The sequence below is a fragment of the Mobula hypostoma genome, chromosome 4 (genome assembly GCF_963921235.1).
Source record: "Mobula hypostoma chromosome 4, sMobHyp1.1, whole genome shotgun sequence".
In the NCBI taxonomy this organism is placed as follows: domain Eukaryota; kingdom Metazoa; phylum Chordata; class Chondrichthyes; order Myliobatiformes; family Myliobatidae; genus Mobula; species Mobula hypostoma.
Genome location: NC_086100.1, coordinates 72,481,587 through 72,504,150, shown reverse-complemented (window position 1 = coordinate 72,504,150; position 22,564 = coordinate 72,481,587). Strand labels below are relative to the sequence as shown.

The 22,564-nt window shown below is 40.5% G+C and overlaps 1 protein-coding gene across 3 annotated transcripts in view; it reads right to left on the bottom strand.

The window, feature by feature from the left end:
* Positions 1-20,124, bottom strand: part of LOC134345393 (GRB10-interacting GYF protein 2-like) — a 194,989-nt gene extending 174,865 nt beyond the window's left edge. For all 3 annotated transcript variants that reach the window (XM_063045984.1, XM_063045986.1, XM_063045985.1), the window contains exons 1-2: positions 20,033-20,124; positions 10,877-10,935 (exon numbers count right to left, since the gene is read on the bottom strand). In XM_063045984.1, coding sequence (XP_062902054.1) covers positions 10,877-10,917 — 41 coding nt within the window. In that variant the 5' untranslated portion in view covers positions 10,918-10,935; positions 20,033-20,124. The remainder of the gene's footprint in view (positions 1-10,876; positions 10,936-20,032) is intronic.
* Between the last annotated feature and the right edge of the window lie 2,440 nt (positions 20,125-22,564).

Genomic DNA, 22,564 nt, shown 5'->3' with positions numbered 1-22,564 from the left:
GTGGCTCACCTGAGGACTGGGAGAAATTCAGAGTTCAGCAGAGGAGGACAAAGGGCTTAATTAGGAAGGGGAAAAAAGATTATGAGAGAAAACTGGCAGGGAACATAAAAACAGACTGTAAAAGCTTTTATAGATATGTAAAAAGGAAAAGACTGGTAAAGACAAATGTAGGTCCCCTGCAGACAGAAACAGGTGAATTGATTATGGGGAGCAAGGACATGGCAGACCAATTGAATAATTACTTTGGTTCTGTCTTCACTAAGGAGGACATAAATAATCTTCCAGAAATAGTAAGGGACAGAGGGTCCAGTGAGATGGAGGTACTGAGTGAAATACATGTTAGTAGGGAAGTGGTGTTAGGTAAATTGAAGGGATTGAAGGCAGATAAATCCCCAGGGCCAGATGGTCTGCATCCTAGAGTGCTTAAGGAAGTAGCCCAAGAAATAGTGGATGCATTAGTGATAATTTTTCAAAACTCGTTAGATTCTGGACTAGTTCCTGAGGATTGGAGGGTGGCTAATGTAACCCCACTTTTTAAAAAAGGAGGGAGAGAGAAACCGGGGAATTATAGACCGGTTAGCCTAACGTCGGTGGTGGGGAAACTGCTGGAGTCAGTTATCAAGGATGTGATAACAGAACATTTGGAAAGCGGTGAAATGATTGGACAAAGTCAGCATGGATTTGTGAAAGGAAAATCATGTCTGACGAATCTCATAGAATTTTTTGAGGATGTAACTAGTAGAGTGGATAGGGGAGAACCAGTGGATGTGGTATATTTGGATTTTCAAAAGGCTTTTGACAAGGTCCCACACAGGAGATTAGTGTGCAAACTTAAAGCACACGGTATTGGGGGTAAGGTATTGGTGTGGGTGGAGAATTGGTTAGCAGACAGGAAGCAAAGAGTGGGAATAAACGGGACCTTTTCAGAATGGCAGGCGGTGACTAGTGGGGTACTGCAAGGCTCAGTGCTGGGACCCCAGTTGTTTACAATATATATTAATGACTTGGATGAGGGAATTAAATGCAGCATCTCCAAGTTTGCGGATGACACGAAGCTGGGTGGCAGTGTTAGCAGTGAGGAGGATGCTAAGAGGATGCAGGGTGACTTGGATAGGTTGGGTGAGTGGGCAAACTCATGGCAGATGCAATTTAATGTGGATAAATGTGAAGTTATCCACTTTGGTGGCAAAAATAGGAAAACAGATTATTATCTCAATGCTGGCCGATTAGGAAAAGGGGAGGTGCAACGAGACCTGGGTGTCATTATACACCAGTCATTGAAAGTGGGCATGCAGGTACAGCAGGCGGTGAAAAAGGCGAATGATATGCTGGCATTTATAGCGAGAGGATTCGAGTACAGGAGCAGGGAGGTACTACTGCAGTTGTACAAGGCCTTGGTGAGACCACACCTGGAGTATTGTGTGCAGTTTTGGTCCCCTAATCTGAGGAAAGACATCTTTGCCATAGAGGGAGTACAAAGAAGGTTCACCAGATTTATTCCTGGGATGGCAGGACTTTCATATGAAGAAAGACTGGATGAACTGGGCTTGTACTCGTTGGAATTTAGAAGATTGAGGGGGGATCTGATTGAAACGTATAAGACTCTAAAGGGATTGGACAGGCTAGATGCAGGAAGATTGTTCCCGATGTTGGGGAAGTCCAGAACGAGGGGTCACAGTTTGAGGATAGAGGGGAAGCCTTTTAGGACCGAGATTAGGAAAAACTTCTTCACACAGAGAGTGGTGAATCTGTGGAATTCTCTGCCACAGGAAACTGTTGATGCCAGTTCATTGGCTATGTTTAAGAGGGAGTTAGATATGGCCCTTGTGGCTACAGGGGTCAGGGGGTATGGAGGGAAGGCTGGGGCGGGGTTCTGAGTTGGATGATCAGCCATGATCATAATAAATGGCGGTGCAGGCTCGAAGGGCCGAATGGCCTACTCCTGCACCTATTTTCTATGTTTCTATGTTTCTATCAATGTCCTGCTGTAACCTCTGACAGCCCTCCATACCATCCAAAACACCCCCAACCTTTGTGTCACCAGCAAACTTACTAACCCATCCCTCCACTTCCTCATCCAGGTCATTTATAAAAATCATGAAGAGAAGGGGTCCCAGAACAGATCCCTGAAGCACACCACTGGTCACTGACCTCCATGCAGAATATGACCTGTCTACAACCACTCTTGCCTTCTGTGGGGAAGCCAATTCTGGATCCACAAAGCAAGGTCTCCTTGGATCCCATGCCTCCTTACTTTCTCAATAAGCCTTCCATGGGGTACCCTATCAAATCCCCAGCTGATATCCATACACAGTACATCTACTGCTCTACCTTCGTCAACGTGTTTAGTCACATCCTCAAAAAATTAAATCAGGCTCGTCAAGCACGACCCGCGTTTCACAATGCCATGCTGACTATTCCTAATCATGATATGCCTCTCCAAATGTTCATAAATCCTGCCTCTCAGGATCTTCTCCATCTTACCAACCACTGAAATAAGACTCACTTGTCTATAATTTCCTGGCTATCTCTACTCTCTTTCTTGAATAAGGGAACAACATCTGCAACCCTCTAATCCTCCGGAACCTCCCCTGATCCCACTGATGAAGCAAAGATTATTGTCAGAGGCTCAGCAATCTCCTCCCTTACCTCCCACAGTAGCCTGTAGTACATTCCGTCCAGTCCCAGTGACTTATCCAACTTGATGCTTTCCAAAAGCTCCAGCGTATCCTCCTTCTTAATGTCTATACGCTCAAGCTTTTCAATCCACTGGTAAGTCATCCCTGCAATCGCCAAGATCCTTTTCCGTAGTGAATACTGAAGCAAAGTATTCATTAAGCACCCAAGCTATCTCCTCTGGTTCCATAGACACTTCTCCACTGTCACACTTGATTGGTCCTATTCTCTCACATTTTATCCTCTTGCTCTTCACATACTTGTAGAATGCTTTCAGGTTTTCTTTAATCCTGCTCGCCAAGGCGTTCTCATGGCCCCTTCTGGCTCTCCTAATTTCATTTTTAAACTCCTTCCATTTAGCCTTATAATCTCCTAGATCGCTATAATTACCTAGTTTTTTGACCCTTTCGTAAGCCTTTTTTTCCTGACTAGATTTTCAACAGCCTTTGTATACCACGGTTCCTGTACCCTACTGTCCTTTCCTTGTCTCATTGGAACATACCTGTGCAGAACTCTACGCAAATATCCCCTGAACATTTATCACATTTCTGCTGTACATTTCCCTGAGAAAATTTGTTCCCAATGTATGGTTCCAAGTTCCCGCCTGAGAGCTTCATATTTCCCCTTACTCCAATTAAATACTTTTCCAACTTGTCTGTTCCTGTCCTTTTCCAATGCTATGGTAAAGGAGATAGAATTGTGATCACCATCTCCAAAATGCTCTCCCACTGAGAGATCTGACACCTGACCAGGTTCATTTCCCAATACCGGATCAAGCACCTCTCCTCTTGTAGGCTTATCTGCATATTGTGTCAGGAAACCTTTTTTGAACACACCTAACAAACTCCACCCCATCTAAACCCTATGCTCCAGGGAGATACCAATCAATATTTGGGAAATTAAAATCTCCCATCATGAAAGGTGTTATTATTACACCTTTCCAGAATCTGCCTCCCTATCTGCTCCTCGATGTCCCTGTTGCTATTGGGTGGTCTATAAAAAACACCCAGAAGAGTTGACCCCCTTCCTGTCCCTAACTTCCACCCACAGAGAATCAGTGGACAATCCCTCCATAACTTCCTCCTTCTCTGCAGTCGTGACACCATCTCTGATCAGCAGTGCCAAGCCCCACCTCTTTTGCCTCCCTCCCTGTCCTTTCTGAAACATCTAAAGCCTGGCACTCCAAGTAACCATTCCTGCCCGAACCATCGAACTCACTGTAATGGTCACAACATCAGAGCTCCAAGTACTGATCCACACTATAAGCTCAACCACTTTGTTCATGATGCTTCTTGCATTAAAATACACATCTCAAACCATCGGTCTGAGCCTATCCCTTCTCTATCACCTGCCTATCCTCCCTCTTGCACTGTCTACAAGCTTTCTCTATTTGTGAGCCAACCGCCCCTTCCTCCGCCTCTTCAGTTCGGTTCCCACACCCCCCAGCAATTCTAGCTTAAACTCTCCCTAATAGCCTTAGCAAACCTCCCTGCCAGGATATTGGTCCCCCTCAGATTCAAGTGCAACCCATCCTTTTTGTACAGGTCATACTTGCCCCAAAAGAAGACCCAATGATCTAGAAATCTGACTCCCTGCCCCCTGCTCCAATCCCTCAGCCACGCATTTATCCTCCACCTCACTCTATTCCTATACTCACTGTCGCATGGCACTGGCAGTAATCCTGAGATTACTACCTTTGAGGTCCTGCTTCTCAACTTCCTTCCTAACTCCCTGTAGTCTGTTTTTCAGGACCTCCTCCCTTTTCCTTCCTACGTCATTGGTACCAATATGTACCACTACCTCTGGCTCTTCACCTTCCCACTTCAGGATATTGTGGATGCGATCAGAAGCATCCCGGACCCTGGCACCTGGGAGGCAAACTACCATCCATGTTTCTTTCCTGCATCCAGAGACTTGCCTGTCTGACCCCCTAACTATGGAGTCCCCTATTACTGCTGCCTTCTTCCTTTCTTTACCCTTCTTAGCCACAGGGCCAGACCCTGTGCCAGGGGTGCAGCCACTGTAGCTTCCCCCAAGTAGGCCGTTCCACCGCCCCCCCTCCCAAACAGTACTCAAACAGGAGTATTTATTGTTAAGGGGGACAACCACAGGGGTACTCTCTAGTATCTGACTCTTGCCCTTCTCTCTCCTGTTACCCACATAACTGTCTCCCCGCAGCAGTGTGACTACTTGCCTATAGCTCCTCTTTATCACCTCCTCACTTGCCCTAACCAGACGAAGGTCATCGAGCTGCATCTCCAGTTCCCTAACACAGTCCCCAAGGAGCTGAAGCTTGACGCACCTGATGCAGATGTGACAGTCCGGGAGGCTGGGAGTCTCCTGGTCTTCCCACATCTGACAACTAGTACAGAACACTGCCCTTACAGACATACTTCCTGTTTCTATTCTTCACAGGTAACTTACCTCACCTCGACCATTATTGCCGAAGCCTGAATGAGCCAAAGCCCTACCACTCTACCTCAGTTCACTCCATCGATAACCTCACCTTTGATGACCGCTCTGCTAGGCAGTGTCACCCTTTATGCCTGAACCTTCTCTGCTATCTAACTCACAATTGGTGCTTCGGTTATAGCCACTGATAGGCGATGTACAATGGACAAACGCTCTTGAAGCTCCCTTTTTAAATAACCGCCGCCGACCTGTGAGAAATCCCTCTTGGTAAAGCTCTGTTGACGCCACTGATAAGCCATATACAATGCCTGCCTGCTTATTTACTTTATTAAATACTGTCTGCTTATTTACTTTAATGGACAGAACCATTTCTTAGCTTTTCCGATTAGTCTGATTTTAATAAATTCTGTGTCAAAACCTTTTCATAATTGTAAATACAACTTTTTTCAGATCACTTCAACTTTATTTCTAATGTAATCAATTATGATGTGATTTTAAAGACAAAACTGTTGGTGTATTATTGAGACCAGTCAAGCTGATAATAAAGCTTTGACTAGCGACCAATCCAGACATTGGAAGTTTGGAGAAGAGAGGACTTCAATCAGGTCCACTGCCCGAGGATAAAAGGCAGCAACAGGTCGTGGCAGAGTAATACAGCTTTCACCAGTGACCAGTTGGCATCTGGGAAGAGCAAATTAAGGGAAGACAGGGGCAAGCACAGTGACCATCGTCTGAGTGGACTTAAGAGTGCTCATCTGGAGGTTGTAGCTCTTTGAGGTTTCTGGGAAAAGAGGCTTCACACAGGGAAAGCAAGAGAAAGAAAGGCTCAAGTTTTTTTTCCTCTTTTTTTTTAAATATCAGCTCAGCTAGGACAGTAGAGATGCCAGGTAGAATAGTGAAATACTCCCCTTGCAGGATGTGGGAAAGCAGGGAGACCTCCAGTGTCCCTGACAACTACAACTGCAAGAACTGCATCCAGCTGCAGCATCTAACAAACTATGATTAAGGAGTTAGAGCTGGAACTGGATGAACTCTGGATCATTTGGGAGGCTAAAAGGGTAATAGATAGGACTTATAGAGAGCAGTTACACCCAAGGTGCAGGACACAGGAAATTGGGTGACATTCAAGAAGGGGAAAGGAGTTAAGAACTAGTGCATAGTACCCCTATGGCCATCCCACTCAACAATTCTGTGGGGTGAGGGGAGGGTGACTTAACAGAGGAGAGTCACAGTGGTCAGCTCTCTGGAATACAGTCTGCCTCTGTGCCTCAGAAGAGAAGGGGAAGAAAGAGACAAGAATAGACAGGGGGTTGCATGGGCAGGATTCCCAGATGGTTTGCTGCCCACCAGGTGCCAGGGTCCGGGATAATTGAACAATAATTGGTGGGAAGTTGGAGGATTAGGAAGCTTTTAAAAATCAACAGCAGGCAACTAAGAAAGTCATTATGGTAAAGATGGAATATGAAAGTAAGCAAGCCAATAATATGAAAGAGGATACCAAAAGTTTCTTCAGATAGATAAAGTGTAAAAGAGATGAGAGGGTGGATATTGGACAACCGGAAAATGATGCTGGAGAGATAGCAATGGGGGACAACAAAATGGCAGATGAACTGAATAAGTATTTTGCATCAGTCTTCACTGCGAAACACACTAGTAGTATGGTGGAAGTTCCAGATGTCAGGGAGTATGAAGTGTGTAAAGTTACCATAGATAGAGAGAAGGTTCCTGGGAAATTGAAGGATCTGAAGGTGGATAAGTCACCTGGACCAGATGGTATATACCCCAGAGTTCTGAAAGAGGTGGCTGAAGAGATTGTGGAGGCATTAGTAATTATCAAGAACGACTAGATTCTGGAATAGTTCCAGAAAATTTCTTCAAGAAGGAACACAGGCAGAAGAACGGAAACAATAGGCCAATTAGTCTGACCTCAGTAGTTGGGAAGATGTTGGAGTTGATTACTAAGGATAATGTCTCAAGGTACTTTGAAGCATGTGATAAAATAGGCCATAGTCAGCATGGCTTCCTCAAAGGAAAGCCTTGCCTGACAAATCTGTTGGAATTCTTTGAAGGAGTAACAAACACGATAGACAAAGGAAAATCACTTGATGCTGTATACTTGGATTTTCAGAAGGCCTTTAACAAGGTGCCACACCTGAGGCTGCTGAACAGGAGGCAAAAAGGTGGGAATAATGGGAGCCTTTTGAGGCTGGCTGCTGGTATTCCACAGGTGTCCATGTTGAGACCCATTCTTTTTATGTTATATGCCAATGATTTGGATGATGGAATTTATGGCTTTGTTGCAAAGTTTGCAGACAATATGAAGACAGGTAGGTTTGAGGAAGTAGAGAGGCTACAGAAAGACTTACAACAGATTAGAAGAATGGGCAAACAAATGGCAGATGGAATACAGTTTCGCAAACTGTACGGTATGCACTTTGGTAGAAGAAATGACAGGGTTGACTATTTTCTAAATGGAGAGAAAATACAAAAACTGAAGTGCAAAGGGAATCCTTAAGTAGGATTCCCTAAAGGTTAATTTGCAGGTTGAGTCTGTGGAGAGGAAGGCAAATGTGATGTTAACATTCATTTCAAGAGGACTAGAATATAAAAGCAAGGACGTAATGATGAGACTTTATAAAGCTCTGGTGAGGCCTCATTTGGAATATCGTGAGCATATTTGGGCCATTGTGAGCTGGATGTGCCAAAACTGATAAGGGTTCAAAGGAGATTCACGAAAATGATTCCAGGATTGAATGGTTGTCATATGAAGAGTGATGGCTGCGGGCCTGTATTCACTAGAATTCAGAAGATTGTGGGGTGATCTAATTGAAACCTATCGAATCATGAAAGGCCTTGATAGTGTGAATGTGGAGAGAATGTTTACTATGGTGGGAGAGTCCAAGACCGGAGGACACAGCCTCAGAATAGGGCAGCGACCTTTCAGAACAGAGAATTGGTTGGCAGACAGGAAGCAAAGAGTGGGAATAAACGGGACCTTTTCAGAATGGCAGGCAGTGACTAGTGGGGTACCGCAAGGCTCAGTGCTGGGACCCCAGTTGTTTACAATATATATTAATGACTTAGACGAGGGAATTAAATGCAGCATCTCCAAGTTTGCGGATGACACAAAGCTGGGCAGCAGTGTTAGTTGTGAGGAGGATGCTAACAGGATGCAGGGTGACTTGGATAGGTTAGGTGAGTGGGCAAATTCATAGCAGATGCAATTTAATGTGGACAAATGTGAGGTTATCCACTTTGGTGGCAAAAACAGGAAACCAGATTATTATCTGAATGGTGGCCGATTAGGAAAAGGGGAGCTGCAACGAGACCTGGATGTCATTGTACACCAGTCATTGAAAGTGGGCATGCAGGTACAGCAGGCGGTGAAAAAGGCGAATGGTATGCTGGCATTTATAGCAAGAGGATTCAAGTACAGGAGCAGGGAGGTACTACTGCAGTTGTACAAGGCCTTGGTGAGACCACACCTGGAGTATTGTGTGCAGTTTTGGTCCCCTAATCTGAGGAAAGACATTCATGCTATAGAGGGAATATAAAGAACGTTCAGCAGATTGATTCCTGGGATGGCAGGACTTTCATATGATTAAAGACTGGATCGTCTAGGTTTATATTTGCTGGAATTTAGAAGATTGAGGGGGGATCTGATTGAAACGTATAAGATCCTAAAGGGATTGGACAGGCTAGATGCAGGAAGATTGTTCCCGATGCTGATGAAGTCCAGAACGAGGGGTCACAGTTTAAGGATAAAGGGGAAGCCTTTCAGGACAATGAGTGTCTGGAGTGTGGATGCAAATAAGGTGGTGTGTTAAAACTATAAGTAATTCAAAGGAAGCATTGTAGATATAGTGTAACTATAGAATTGTCCTGCTGTCACCTTTGTTCTTTAGCATATAAAAATGGCATGCAATATTGGGTCAGGAGGCCTCTTCCTCCAAGAGTGATGCCTCCTGCTTGTTTTTGTTGAATAAAACATTTCTATAACCACTAGCTGCAGTGTCTCTCTGGTGACTTGGTTCACATTAGAACTCTAACCACTCTTAACCACTGAAATCAGCATTAGTAAAATTAGTATCACAAAACACCAATAATAGTATTGCGCTTTGTTCAAATTAAAAGCATTCATTTGGAGAATAGGATGCAAAAAACCTTCCCCACTAATTAAATAATAATCTGAATAATGCAATCAGTGTGTTGTTGGCTCAGATTAGTTATTTGGTTTGTATCCTACATCAAAAATCCATGTGATTCCAATGATCATGAAGCAGTACTTTTACAAAAAGGGGGATTTTCAAACCTCATTTACACATTTTTGTTTGTCCCTGTAAAATCCCTAAAGACTTCTTTTGTAATTTATTCATACAAACTAAGATGAGAAATACTTCTTTCAGCACTGAATAAAACTACTTCACCTTAATGTGAGTAACAGAAATTAAAAGGCACTTGACACCTAAAACAGGTTATTTTGCATCCCAGGGCTTAGATATCTCCAAGTCAGTTATTAGGGCCACAAAGTGCACTACAATACATCACAAATTTTCCAAAACGTGAACTAAAATTAATGGAATTAATGGAACTTTAACAGGTATCTCTTCTGTACTCATTTGATGTCATATGAATGGTGGCTATGTTCTACGTTGAAATTTATGCAGTGCATGTCATGTTCTCTTTTTTTTAGCTGTTTTGGGTGTTTGAATTTTGATTAGGGTTACATAAAACAATAGACTAATTTGCATTCTTTCTATTAAGGTTTTATTACATGAGACCCCGTTATTTTTATGAGACTGAAGATCATCTTCTGTGCTACATTTCATCATTCAAACATTCCAACCAGATTTTAATGTGAACTCATTTTTTTAAATTTGCCATTTTATTGATGCAACAAACTTGTTATGAATTACAATCAGTGCACAGCCAGAGAAATGCTTACGACCATAGTGTCCTGGTTTTGTGGAAATCAGACATTGGGAAAAAAAGGCACATCTCAGAAAATTTTTCTCTGGGTTTAGTAACATGACAGAATATTAAAAGTCCATGATGAATTATTGAAAGAATCAATATTGGGGTAGAAAAATTAAGAGGCAAATATATTAAAAATAATCAACTTCAAGTGGTGGGAAAAATTAATGTAGTTTACAATGACATGGAATTCTTACTCAAAATTATTTCAATCAAAGATCTACAGCACATTTTAATTAGATTGATCGATACAGGTTTCTTAAAAATTCTTATATTTCTGCATTGTCAATTCATTCACATTGTCAATTAATGGGCAGGTCAATTCATCAAATACGCTGAAAAGTCCGATTTATTCAATTGAATCCCATATCTGCAAGTTACTTCTATTGAAGATTTAGAAAAGTATTTTGTTTTACTTCTAAACCCCCACATTCTGAACAACTTGGTATGTTGAGAACAACACATGTACTTCAGTGCTTTCACTTAAATGCTACACCAGTTATTTGATTCTGGCACCTACAAAAGCATAGGACCCATGTTAGCAATTGAGAAGCTAAAGGCCACTCAGTGACATGCCCTCTACAGAATAGAGATCTCTCAAACATTACATTCTCCAGGTGGCACACTGACAATCTAAACTAATTGTCTGCTCCAAGTTGAATGCATTCAATGTTGTCAAAGTAAACATTTTACTATCAAAAGTCTAGCACAGTTCCTTATATAAAGTAATTTTCCCTTAAGACCAACACAAACCAGGTAAGTAATGTTTCTAGCATTAAAAATGAACTAACTACAAAATAATAAGATTTCTTACCACTCAGGTCCAAAGTTAAGTGTCTGTGTTTCTGCTGCCATTTTCTGTCACTCAATTCACTGTGGAAACAAAAATGAAAGTAACTTTACAAAATACTTAAAAAGACAAACCATTGTTCACCTGATTATATTCTTTCCTCTGTGCCATAAAAGTGTTAAGAGGCACATTGCAAAATTAAGCTTACTACCTACAATACGAAGAGATGTGCAACATCGCCGATTAGTCTTATTTCGCTTGAACCATTGGCATTTTTCTGCCTTCCTGTGTGAGTAGACAATTTGAAAGGTAGGTTACTCTACAGATAGTTTAACTATTTTGTCCCCTGAAGTTTAAAGTGAATATAGATAATTTGGAACACCTTAATGGATTCGACTGATGGCTCCATTATCACTTTAAACTTTAATGAGTTATAGAGGGGATACCAAAATGCTGGTTATATAAATACAGCAAGTCCAAAAGAAAAATTACAGAAATGACAGAATCTTGCAGGTAAAGAAAATAATGGCATCCCTCACAGAATCACAATTCAATTTCAAAATATAGTTAAATAAGCAGATGTGCTAAAAATTATACTGGGGAAACAATGCTTAAATACAAGTCAGAATGCATAGTGGATGGCAAACCAAAGCATTTTCCATAATAATGGAGAACAAGATGCATGTAAACAGAATGCTACAAAGAATTGTTCTAGTGTGATTAAGCCAAGGACAGAATCTGGTTTCAGGATGACTTACATTAGCACAATCAAGAAAGTTACTAACAGAGGGATCGAGGAATAATGGTGCATAGTTCCCTGAAGGTGGAATCTCATGTGGATAGGGTGGTGAAGAAAGCTTTTAGTATGCTGGCCTTTATAAATCAGAGCACTGAGTATAGGAGTTGGGATGTAATGTTGAAATTGTACAAGGCATTGGTGAGGCCAAATTTGGAGTACTGTGTACAGTTCTGATCACCAAATTATAGGAAAGATGTCAACAAAATAGAGAGAGTAAAGAGAAGATTTACTAGAATGTTACCTGGGTTTCATCACCAAAGGTACAGAGAAAGGTTGAACAAGTCGGGTCTTTATTCTTTGGAACATAGAAGGTTGAGGGGGGACTTGATAGAGGTATTTAAAATTATGAGGGGGATAGATAGAGTTGACATGGATAGGCTTTTTCCATTGAGAGTAGGGGAGATTCCAACAAGAGGACATGAGTTGAGAGTTAAAGGGCAAAAGTTTAGGGGTAACATGAGGGGGAACTTCTTTACTCAGAGAGTGGTAGCTATGTGGAACAAGCTTCCAGACGTGGTTGAGGAAGGTTCGATGTTGTCATTTAAAGTTAAATTGGACAGCTACATGGACAGGAAAGGAATGGAGGGTTATGGGCTGAGTGCAGGTCGGTGGGACTAGGCGAGAGTAAGCGTTCGGCACGGACTAGAAGGGCCGAGATGGCCTGTTTCCATGCTGTAATTGTTATATGGTTAAGCAGAAATTCCAAAATATTTGAGATGGTAGTTCTTTTTCTAAAATCCAGAGAATAGTAAAAAAAAAGCATGGATTACTAGTGTTTCTGGTAACAGTCACTGTATTTTGGTTGAAGAACTTCACCTAAAGGCAGAACTCAATTGTGAGCAATTTTGGAATACAATTCAAATACCTACAACCAAATACAGAATAATTCTATTTCCAAAAACAAAGACACTGAAAATATGATTTATGCTAAACTGTACCACAAGAATGCAAAATAAGTAAAGAGATTAATAAAGATGTGATGTGCTATATATAACTAATCTTCTGCAACTAATCTGCACAATACATTCATCACAAGGTTACCAGAAAGACGACCCTCTGCCAGATGATATCCAAGTAAATTAACTTCATCAGCCAAAAAGGTAGGTGTATTACAACACAACTCTACCAATCGACAATGCTAAAATGGAGCAAATACTTGACGATACAGAGATTACTGTTATGATACCAGATAAACTTTAAAATCCAGCGGTGCCATTAATACCTGTCAAAGTGAAAAAAATAACCAGAATACTACTGTTGGTGCTGCTATGCAAGTAGCAGAGAGAAAAGGTCCAAAGAGTTGAGTCTAATTAACAGATAACAGGATCAGTACAATTTTATCCCAGTGGAATTATTCACAATGTTAAGTAAAATAAATCATGAATATGGAGACAACAGAAGGCAAATCACAATTAAAAGAACTGAAAAACTTTCAATTTTCTGTTACTTCAATGGTTTATGTCACCTTATACCCTGAGTGGCCAGTTTATTAAGTATACCTGGTTATTATGTAAATATCAACCAATTATGTGGCAGCAGCTCAATACATAAAGTGATGACACGTAGACATGGTCGAGAGCTTCAGTTGTTGTTCAGACCAAATATCAGAATGGAGGAAAAAATTTTTATCTAAGTGGAATGACTGTTAGTGCCAGACGGGGTAGTTTGAGTATTTCAGAAACTGCTGATCTGGGATTTTCATGAACAGTGTCTAAAGCTGACAAAGAATTGTGCAAAAAACAAAAAAAGGAACCTTCTTCATGAGAGATCAGAAGAGAATGGCCGGAGTGGTTGAATATGACAGGAAGGTGACAGTAACTCAAATAATCATGTTAGAATAGTAGTATGCACAATATCTCTGAATGCACAATTTGTCGAACCTTTAAATGGATGGGCTACCGCAGAAGACCACACCCAGTTCCACTCCTAAACTTAAAGTGGCCACTGAGTGTATATTCAAGTGGTTTCCTTAGCTTTCCTAAAATTGCTTCACACAAACTGCTGGATAATTAATTTTTGGTCTCCAAAATGTCCAGCACTTTCAATGGCCCTCAATGGCCTTTAAGATGTTGACAACACCTAATTTTAAACACTATTATTTCTCTATATTACTATGTGTACCTTTGAACAATATTTAAGTTCAAGTACGCTGGGGCATCCTAAGACTGAAAACTCACCTCTCAAAATTGAACTTTTATCTTTTTTTTAAATCATTTGCTATTATGCAATAAAAATCAAATTTATTACTCAGAATCAAAGCAACCTTGGTCATAATGTAATGTGGACGAAACCAATATTGCAGAGGGTATGAAACTTTCAAGATACTATAGTTAAACCTTCTGCCCTTCAGTATTACTTGCCCAAAATTAATTTTTGTATGTGTTTCCATCTACAATCAATTACACAAAAAATATTGATAGCCTCTCACATTCCTGCCCTGAACCACCTCAATAATTTTAACTTTATAGGTTCAGGAAGTAAGCGAGGCTATGACCTGCACTTTTCTTTTCAACTGTGACCAACTTTCCAGTCAGAGCCAAATGAAGAGGGCAGGGAAACAGAATCAGGAATAGCAGTCAATTCTGGGTATGAATGTTAGTCAATGTCAGCTAAATACATCTAATTAACATGAAACCTGCCTATTTCTCCATTATAAGAGTAACGGGCAAGTGAAATGTTAAGTTTTAGTCAGCAGCATTGTGTAAAATAAGCTTGTTGAAAACAGACAAAATGCTACCTAAATAACATCTTGGAAAACTCATTACACTGCAAGGATATTAGAAAAAAACAATTCTAAAATAATAAATAACAAAAGTGCAATGCAATATGGTATGTACAGTTTCAAACTGACTATTGTATCCATCACATAAGTGAACATAACCAGTCTACTACTGTACATCTAACATCTTCTAACATCTTAAATACTGATGCAATATTAAGTACAAGTTTATAAAAAAATAAGCCACTTTCAAAGCTGGATACCTAATAAAATTAAAGAAAAATGGTAGATAACATGTGCACCAATTATGTTTTCTTTAATCCATAATCAGAGGTTAACCACTGGGCCCACAACCATTTCTAGTTTATTCAGGAAGTCAATGTACAAACCGAACAGCAACCTACATTTTCAGAAACCTGCTTCATGAAAATACAATTATGGTGTGAGATTTAGTTAAAGGGATTCTGTAAGGCAATTTACCACCATACATGGCTGAAGTAAACATGACCGAAACTGAGGAATAAGAACACATTGTCAGAAGCTGATGGGATCATACTCATGAGAAATGGTGATGATGTGACAATAGAAAATTGTCACACAGAATGGGACAATAAAAGATTTAAGGATTGGTGATGGAAATTTTAAAATTAAAGATAATTCAGAAGCAGTGAACGATCAGTAAATTCAGGGCAGATGTGCACACAATGTCGGGTACTCAGCTTAGGCTTCTAAAGGATGTCACAATGCCAAATGATCTAGTACCACTCTGGTTTAAAAATGAAGAGTGTGTGCATTTGTTGACAAAGGTACATGCAAATGAAGGCCAATGCTTCAATTGCAGAAAGGGCATTGACTTAGCTGACTTACAGAAAGAAGCTATGAAAAACGAGACATACACATGATGATTTGGGATGGGAGGGGGTAACAATTGATCAGTGAGTATAGCTGCTGCCTCACAACAGCAGAGACCTGGGCTCAACCCCAATCCGAATGGAGTTTGCATGTTCTTTACGACAACGCAGGTTACTTCCAACTGTTCCAGTTTCCAAAGACATGAAGGTTGGCATAATTGCCCGCGAGTTGTAGAACCAGCACGGGTAAGAATGGGGAGAACATTTTAAAACTGGAATTAATGCAGGACTAGTGTGAGTGACCGTTGGTGGGCATGGACTCAGTGAAATAAAAGCCTGTTTTATATAGCCTCTCTCAATTCAATGACTCAGTGGCCTATTTGCATGCCCAAGCCAGACCGGGAGACAAAAGGAAAACCTAAAACAGGTGATCAAAAGTTTTGTCAAGTACTTAGAATGTAATGGCTTACCTGTAGGTAGAGAGGCAGTTGTAACTTATGTAGATAAATGTAACTTATCAGATCTTAAAGTTGTATTTGTGTGCTCAAAAGTGTGGAATATACATGTTTTCTAATCTTGAACAAATAAAAACATGAGGAATTTTCCTGTTCACTTTTTGATACTGACATGGTATAGAATGTACATTGATCCAAAATGCAACTCCTCTTGTTACAAGTCCATGTCTGTACTATCATCCATCTAAGGATGATCCATCTGAGGCTACAAGGAAGACCACATCAAATGAAAAAAAACTTCAGAAAGAAAGGGTCTATATTAGAGCTAGGGCCCACTTTGCAGCACCACTATGAGCATACTGACTAGGTTGGGCATGACTAATTTGTTGCTAAATATAAAACTTAAATAAATATTTTGCTCTGGCAACTGCTCAGGGTTGAAGACAATTTGTATCCGTTCTGGTTCTGAGAATTCTGAGGTAGTCAAAGTCCTAGGTGGGATCTGCAAACTCAGTAACAGGAAAGGGCACTGGAGTTTGGCAGGTCAAGTATTGTGGTGGCTACCTACAATGCTGAGCTTTTTAGTGCATTGCCTTAATGCGCTACAGCCATTGAAACTCAAGCTCTCAAGGAATCTGCTATTCCATGTTAAGAAACTGTATGGAGTTACTACAAATTTGTGAGGGTTTTATGTTTGCTCTAAGAACTGGAACATCAATCTCTTCTTTATTCCGGAACTCTCTTCCACAAGTAGTGTAATTCTTTCAGGAGTCAGGTGTAAGGCATGTAGACACAGCAGCCAATCCACCAAATACTGGCTAGGAGGAGGATGCCAACACAGTTTCACCGATCTTTCCAACAGATTTGGAGGCTTTGGCAGGAATGGATTGCTACTAAAATCCCAACAAGGGTTTATGAATGTCATTCAGTGAAAGAAATATAAATCATTATCCATACAAGAAAAACAGAATCGTGTAAATACTCAAGTCAGGCAACATCTGAAGAAAGTGAGAGAAACATAACATTTCAAGTTCCTGACCTTCCATCAGAATCATCAACTTGAAACAGTAACTGTTCTTCATTCCACAGATGCCACCTAATCTGAACATTTCTAGCACATTGTTATTTCAGATTTCCAGCAATGCAGTCTTTTCTTTATCCCATAACTTGTGATTCCAGACAAAAAGCAATAGGTCAAACCATAATTTCCATATGAAATGGCCTTCATCAAGTCGGAATGGCATTAAATTCTGCCTTGCCAAAAAAATGCCTACAACCCACGAAGATAACAACCAGTACCAAAAGCAGTAAAAAGAACCACTCATTGGTTGGCAATAGTCTACACAAAGGTTGCCTCCACCTGCTCTATTACAGAGATCATAAGCACAATTCTTTCATTGGGGCCTGTACGTACTTCCCTCAGTCAAATGCAGCAAACATTTGTGTGGACTACACTTATCAGTATATATGCTACATTTAGTAAAGAGCAAGACCTTCCAAGGGCTCAGCTCACATTTGTTACCTAAATGGCTTTTAATTGATTTTATTGTCCCTTTGAAGGTGTGAAGGTATGTAGAATGCTTGTTTTGCACAGCAGTTCCACATCGATTTACGATACAGAAATAATCACCCTCCAAGGTTAAAAAATAATGCATAGAATTCTGTAATAAGCTTGGAGGCAGACTCCAAGCACCAGAGGAAAAGTGCAAAACTATGACGCAAGTACTACCTGCCACAAAAATCATGAGAACTCCAGAAGCAACTGTTTCACCTTTACTGTTCAGCCACAGAATTTGACATGAGATTGACTACCGAGATGAGGATTATCGCCTACATGGCCAAGGCTAAAAGAAAAAGTTCTATTGTACATGCAAATTCTTAATTATTTCACTTTTTATGTTACTGATGTCACAAGTCTAAGTAAGAAGCTCCCAATTCTGTTTTGCGAAGTGATTTGAATTTTTCTTATCTGCTTAATCCAATTATAAAGACAATTTGTTCAATTATTTCCACTCCAACTACCAGTGTAAAACTCAATTACCAGTTAAAGTATTTTCAAGGTGCTTTCATGATAAATATCATATAAATATAAGTAACCCAAACTTTTTCCCACGTATACCATATTAAAGAGCATACTAAAATAGATATTATCCAGGGAAACCAATGTGAATATTGTGGGAAAGGCCAACAGAGTGCAATAACAAATGGAAAGTAAATGTTAGTCTCACCACCCATTCCCGGCCCCAATTCCAAGTTGGCCTCTGAAAAGACTGGTACATGAATACAAGATATTAGAGGGATACACAAATATACTGATCATGACTTCCAAGGGAATCACGTATTTTTAAGGCTAACTGCTTAGATTCTGAATAAAAATGTCAAAAAGGACCCCCCCCCAAAAAAAGTCGGAGCCTTTTAAATATTGCTTTTCTTTAGAATTTTCGCAAATGACAATGGTTTAGTTTAATTCACTGAGAAAATTTTAGTAATTTGTTGCTTCAAATTTAATGTGCCACGTGCAAATTTAACATTCACCATGGCAAGACCTTCAGATATATAGCATTTTAATTGCAGCATTGGCTGAAAGTAGTATAATTATCTCCTCAAAAACAACTACTTGAGAGTCTGGAAGCCTGGGGGAAAAACAGAAAATACCAAAAATACTCAGCAGGCCAGGGAGCATATGAGGTGAGAGACAATGAGAAAATCAGTAATGATTCATGAAAACACATTCAAGAAAGATTCACACATCTGCATGTGTTGTGCTTTAAATCTCTGAAAATAGGTTCAGCTGACAAATTGACAATATCCAGTTTTAATACAGTAAAATACCAAACTTTTCAAAGGGTGTAGGAGGGGGAAAGAGTGCGAAAACAGAAGCTGGGTATGTAAAAATGTCTCAATCTGCATCTATAAGAAAGCACAAACCACCGCAACAAGGAACTGCAACACATTAGCAACCCTGTATTTCAGAAAAAAACATTCATATCACATCAATTTCAGATATTCTATTCCATTGGTTTTAAACTAACTATAGTAGAGAGTTGTGATACATTTCCAAGAAATGCAGAAAATAACAGATTTAGCAGCAGATAAACCTATAATGAGCAAGATCAATATTACAGTAACAAATTCTAAACTGGTTGTCATTGAATGTACAGTATTGTCAGAACACTGCTGACAGCTAACTTTTAACTGTCACATAAAATCAATTACATATATCAATGTTTTACATCATTTTTAAACAGGACAATGCAACTGAAATGAAGGGCTTAAAGATTTGCACTAAATTATTTTGCATTTTATATACCATATACCAATTACACAGTACACTGTCAACCATGGGAACAGATTTACTAAAACTACCCAGAATGTACTTAATTAATTCAAAGCTATGCTGCCAACAAATACAACATTCTGGATACTAACATCTTCTACAAGTCAAAAATTCAAATAATCCGAAATGCTCCACCAAAAATAGACTCCACTGTGATCGCTGATAACGATTGTGACATCATTACATACCTCATGGAATTTTTTTTTAATTATGATTGTGCAAATTCTGAACAATGTTTATTGAAAAATAAATAATGTAGAATCCGGATTATGGCGTTTTAAGATTATGAGAATGAGGATTCATCTATACTTTAAAAAATTCTATTTGTCCTTCCATTTAGATACTGTAACCACGTCGTAAATGTCAAAACACAATTACTGCAATGCTTGAGCATCAACAGACTTACAAGTCACAAACATGCAAACACCACTGACAAAAATTCAGATTTAAAAGTCAATGAGATCAATCCTAATACTTATATTTTATTTTGAGGAGTTCGAGAACAAGTAAAGCAAGACTTGAAACAACACAACATTAAGCTAGAACCTCACTGTAACCCCTGTGACAGTATAGAATTCAAGTCAGTTCAAGAGCTACAGCCTCCTTTCCTTATTAACAAACGCAGTGGGCAGAGGCATCGCCAACGGTCCCACACACCCTGCCTGCTGCAAGCACTTTCTTTTAAGCCTACTTCAGGAGGCCGCTTTCCCGTGTAAGGTATCGGTTCGAGATGCTACTACTTCAGGGTAGGTTTCCCTACTCGAGGGCGCGGTCTATTTGGTGCGCAGGAGGGTAGGTGGGGGTTTCGGGGCGGTCGGGATCTCCGGTTGCACCATGTGCTGATGTCGGCTTTCCCTTCTCAGTCGCCTCGGCCCGGCCAGCTGCTGGGACAGGTCGGCCGGGCTGAGGGTGAGGGGAGCGTTGAGCAGTCGAGTAGGTCGGTTGGCAGGCTGCTAGGCTGAAGACCCGCAGCCGAGCAATGCCCTGTGGTTGTCATATCACCAGAGCCGGTGTTTTACCTGCGCTAATCGCGAACAGGAAGGTTTATCACAGCCACGCTCAAAGCGTTTCTACTCTCCTCGGCGACAAGATGGCGGATAATAGTTGTCACGTGATATCCGCATCGACTGGCCGTTTGCGGACGCACGTTGTCCTCTTTGCCCCGCCCAGCTAACAGTGCGCATGCGGATTCTTTCTGCCTTCGGTCGTGGGAGGTTTAGCTACTTAACTCTTGTAGTTGAGTATGCTTCAGTGCATCACATTTTCACAGGAAGAGCCTCTAAGACATTTAATGGTTGTACTACTGAAAGGAAACAACGCTGGCTTCAATGCACTTTAAATAGGATGTATCAATTTGATGGCAATCTGACGAAGTGTCTCGCCTCGACCTTTTTCATAAATGATGCCTGACTTGCTGAGTTCCTCCCAACATCTTGTGTGTGTTGAGCAAGATTTACAGCATCTGCAGAATCTCTTATGTTTAATATAAATATATTAAGTTGATAACAGATGAATGTAAATTTTTTAAAAAGTACCAAAATTAAACACAGATTCTGCAGGTGCTGGAAATCCAAAACAACACGCGCAAAAAGCTGCAGGAATTCAGCAGGACAGGCAGCATCAATGAAAATGAATAAATAGTCCATGTTTCGGGCCTAGACCCTTCATCAGGACATTAATGATAAATATGCCGATTGAATTTTCTTGTATATCTTTTACAAAAAAAGCTTTTTGAAATTGGGTATTTTCGCTATTTAAGAATGTTTATGCTGACCTTTATCTGATAAAAAAAATTAGATTAATGACTCCCATTCATCATGTGGTGTAACAAATGCAATCTCTACAAAAAAGTTATTTATAAACAAGATTTTTGGGAGGTACGAAGACTGCAGTTCCTCCAGCAGATTGTATTTGCGTTAGATATCCTTGTAGTTTTTTTGCATCACAACTACCCACAATTTTTTTTTGTAGGTTTGCTGGGGTACTTAAAGTTAAAAATTAAATCTGCATACAAAAGTTTGGCATTCTTCCTTAAATTTCACCTTCAAGCTCAGGTTACATTGCACGTCTGTCTTTTTTCTCAATAGTTGCATGCTGCGCTAGTAGAACAGAAGGCAACTAATCAAGTAATCAACATCCTACTTTTGCACCCACACTGCCCATTCTATGTGCTGCTCTTCTCTTTATTCCTGCATGAAATGTTTTAGATAGGATCAATTCCTTTGATTCTGTCTACTCAACAGGAATGACAGTCAAGACAACAGTAAAATTGTAATCATGGACTCAATAAAAAGCCAGAACTTGTATCCCATATGCTTCAGCATGGAATACTTTCCATCAGAAAAAAAATCCAAACAGAGGTCTTGTGAAGGAGGAGAAGATGGCAGCGCGACGCAGCGTACACGGCCGTTTTGAATGAATATCATATTGTGTAACTAGGGGCCATGCACAATGCGGATTTGATGGAGACAGCCATGAGAAGTGCAGAGGAACATCTGGAGTAACTTCTGAAATGCCTGCTTCGCTGCCGCTGCTACTGTGCGATCAAGAATCTCTGGAGACAAAGACCCCAAATCCTCGGCTCTGTATCGCCTGTTGCCGGGGCCGGGGTCAAAGCGCTCGGCAGAGATGGTGCTCGGTGTCAGGAGGTGGTCGGAGGCTTGGAGTTTTTCAGACGGACTCAGAGTCAGACTGTGGTCCGATGCTTCCAGGATGCTGCATCGGCAAGTTGGTGGCACTGGTGGTTTACTGTCTGCGTGAGATGATGGGACTTTCGAGAGACTTTGAGACTTTTACCGTGCCATGGTTTGTTCTTATCAAATTACGGTATTGCTTTGCACTGTTGTAACTATATGTTATAATTATGTGGTTTTTGTTAGTTTTTAAGTCGGTTTGACATGTGTTTTCGTGATCATTCTGGGAAAACATTTTATCATTTCTTAATGCATGCATTTACTAAATGGCAATAAAAGGGGACTGCGTGACCTCATAATCATAATAATAATAATTTTTGCAGCTGGAATTGTTGATTATTTCTCAACAGGTAAACGAACACTAAAAAGAAGATAATGGTGTAAATATTGCCCATACAAACTTGGGACAACATTAGTCACCTCTAGTTTCCGACAACTTTCATTTCGGATTTAACAGACATAGTCTCAAATACAGAAATCATATCTGGAAACTCTTTCCTCAACCATTACTGCCTTGGTTCCAAAACACATGTTTCAGTAAACAAATAAGAAATGGAAGCAGCTGCAGGGTAACGGAGAGTGAAATGATTGTTACTCAGGATCTGATACTTCCGGTAAGATGGTGGCACATTCAAACGCAGCGGCTTCTCGGGGGCCAACCAAAGATGCACTCCTTTTCAAAACGTGTTTTTTATGATCATAGGGTTATACTGTACTCCAAGATCAGCCGGTACAGCACGTCTACCGCACCAGTGATCTGCTTGTCGTTCAGAGCCGTTAGCTGGGGTGTCGAAGGAGCCAGCAGATGAGTCGGAGGAGTAACCGGTGCTCCGCCAGGTGAAAGAGAAGCTGGCACTC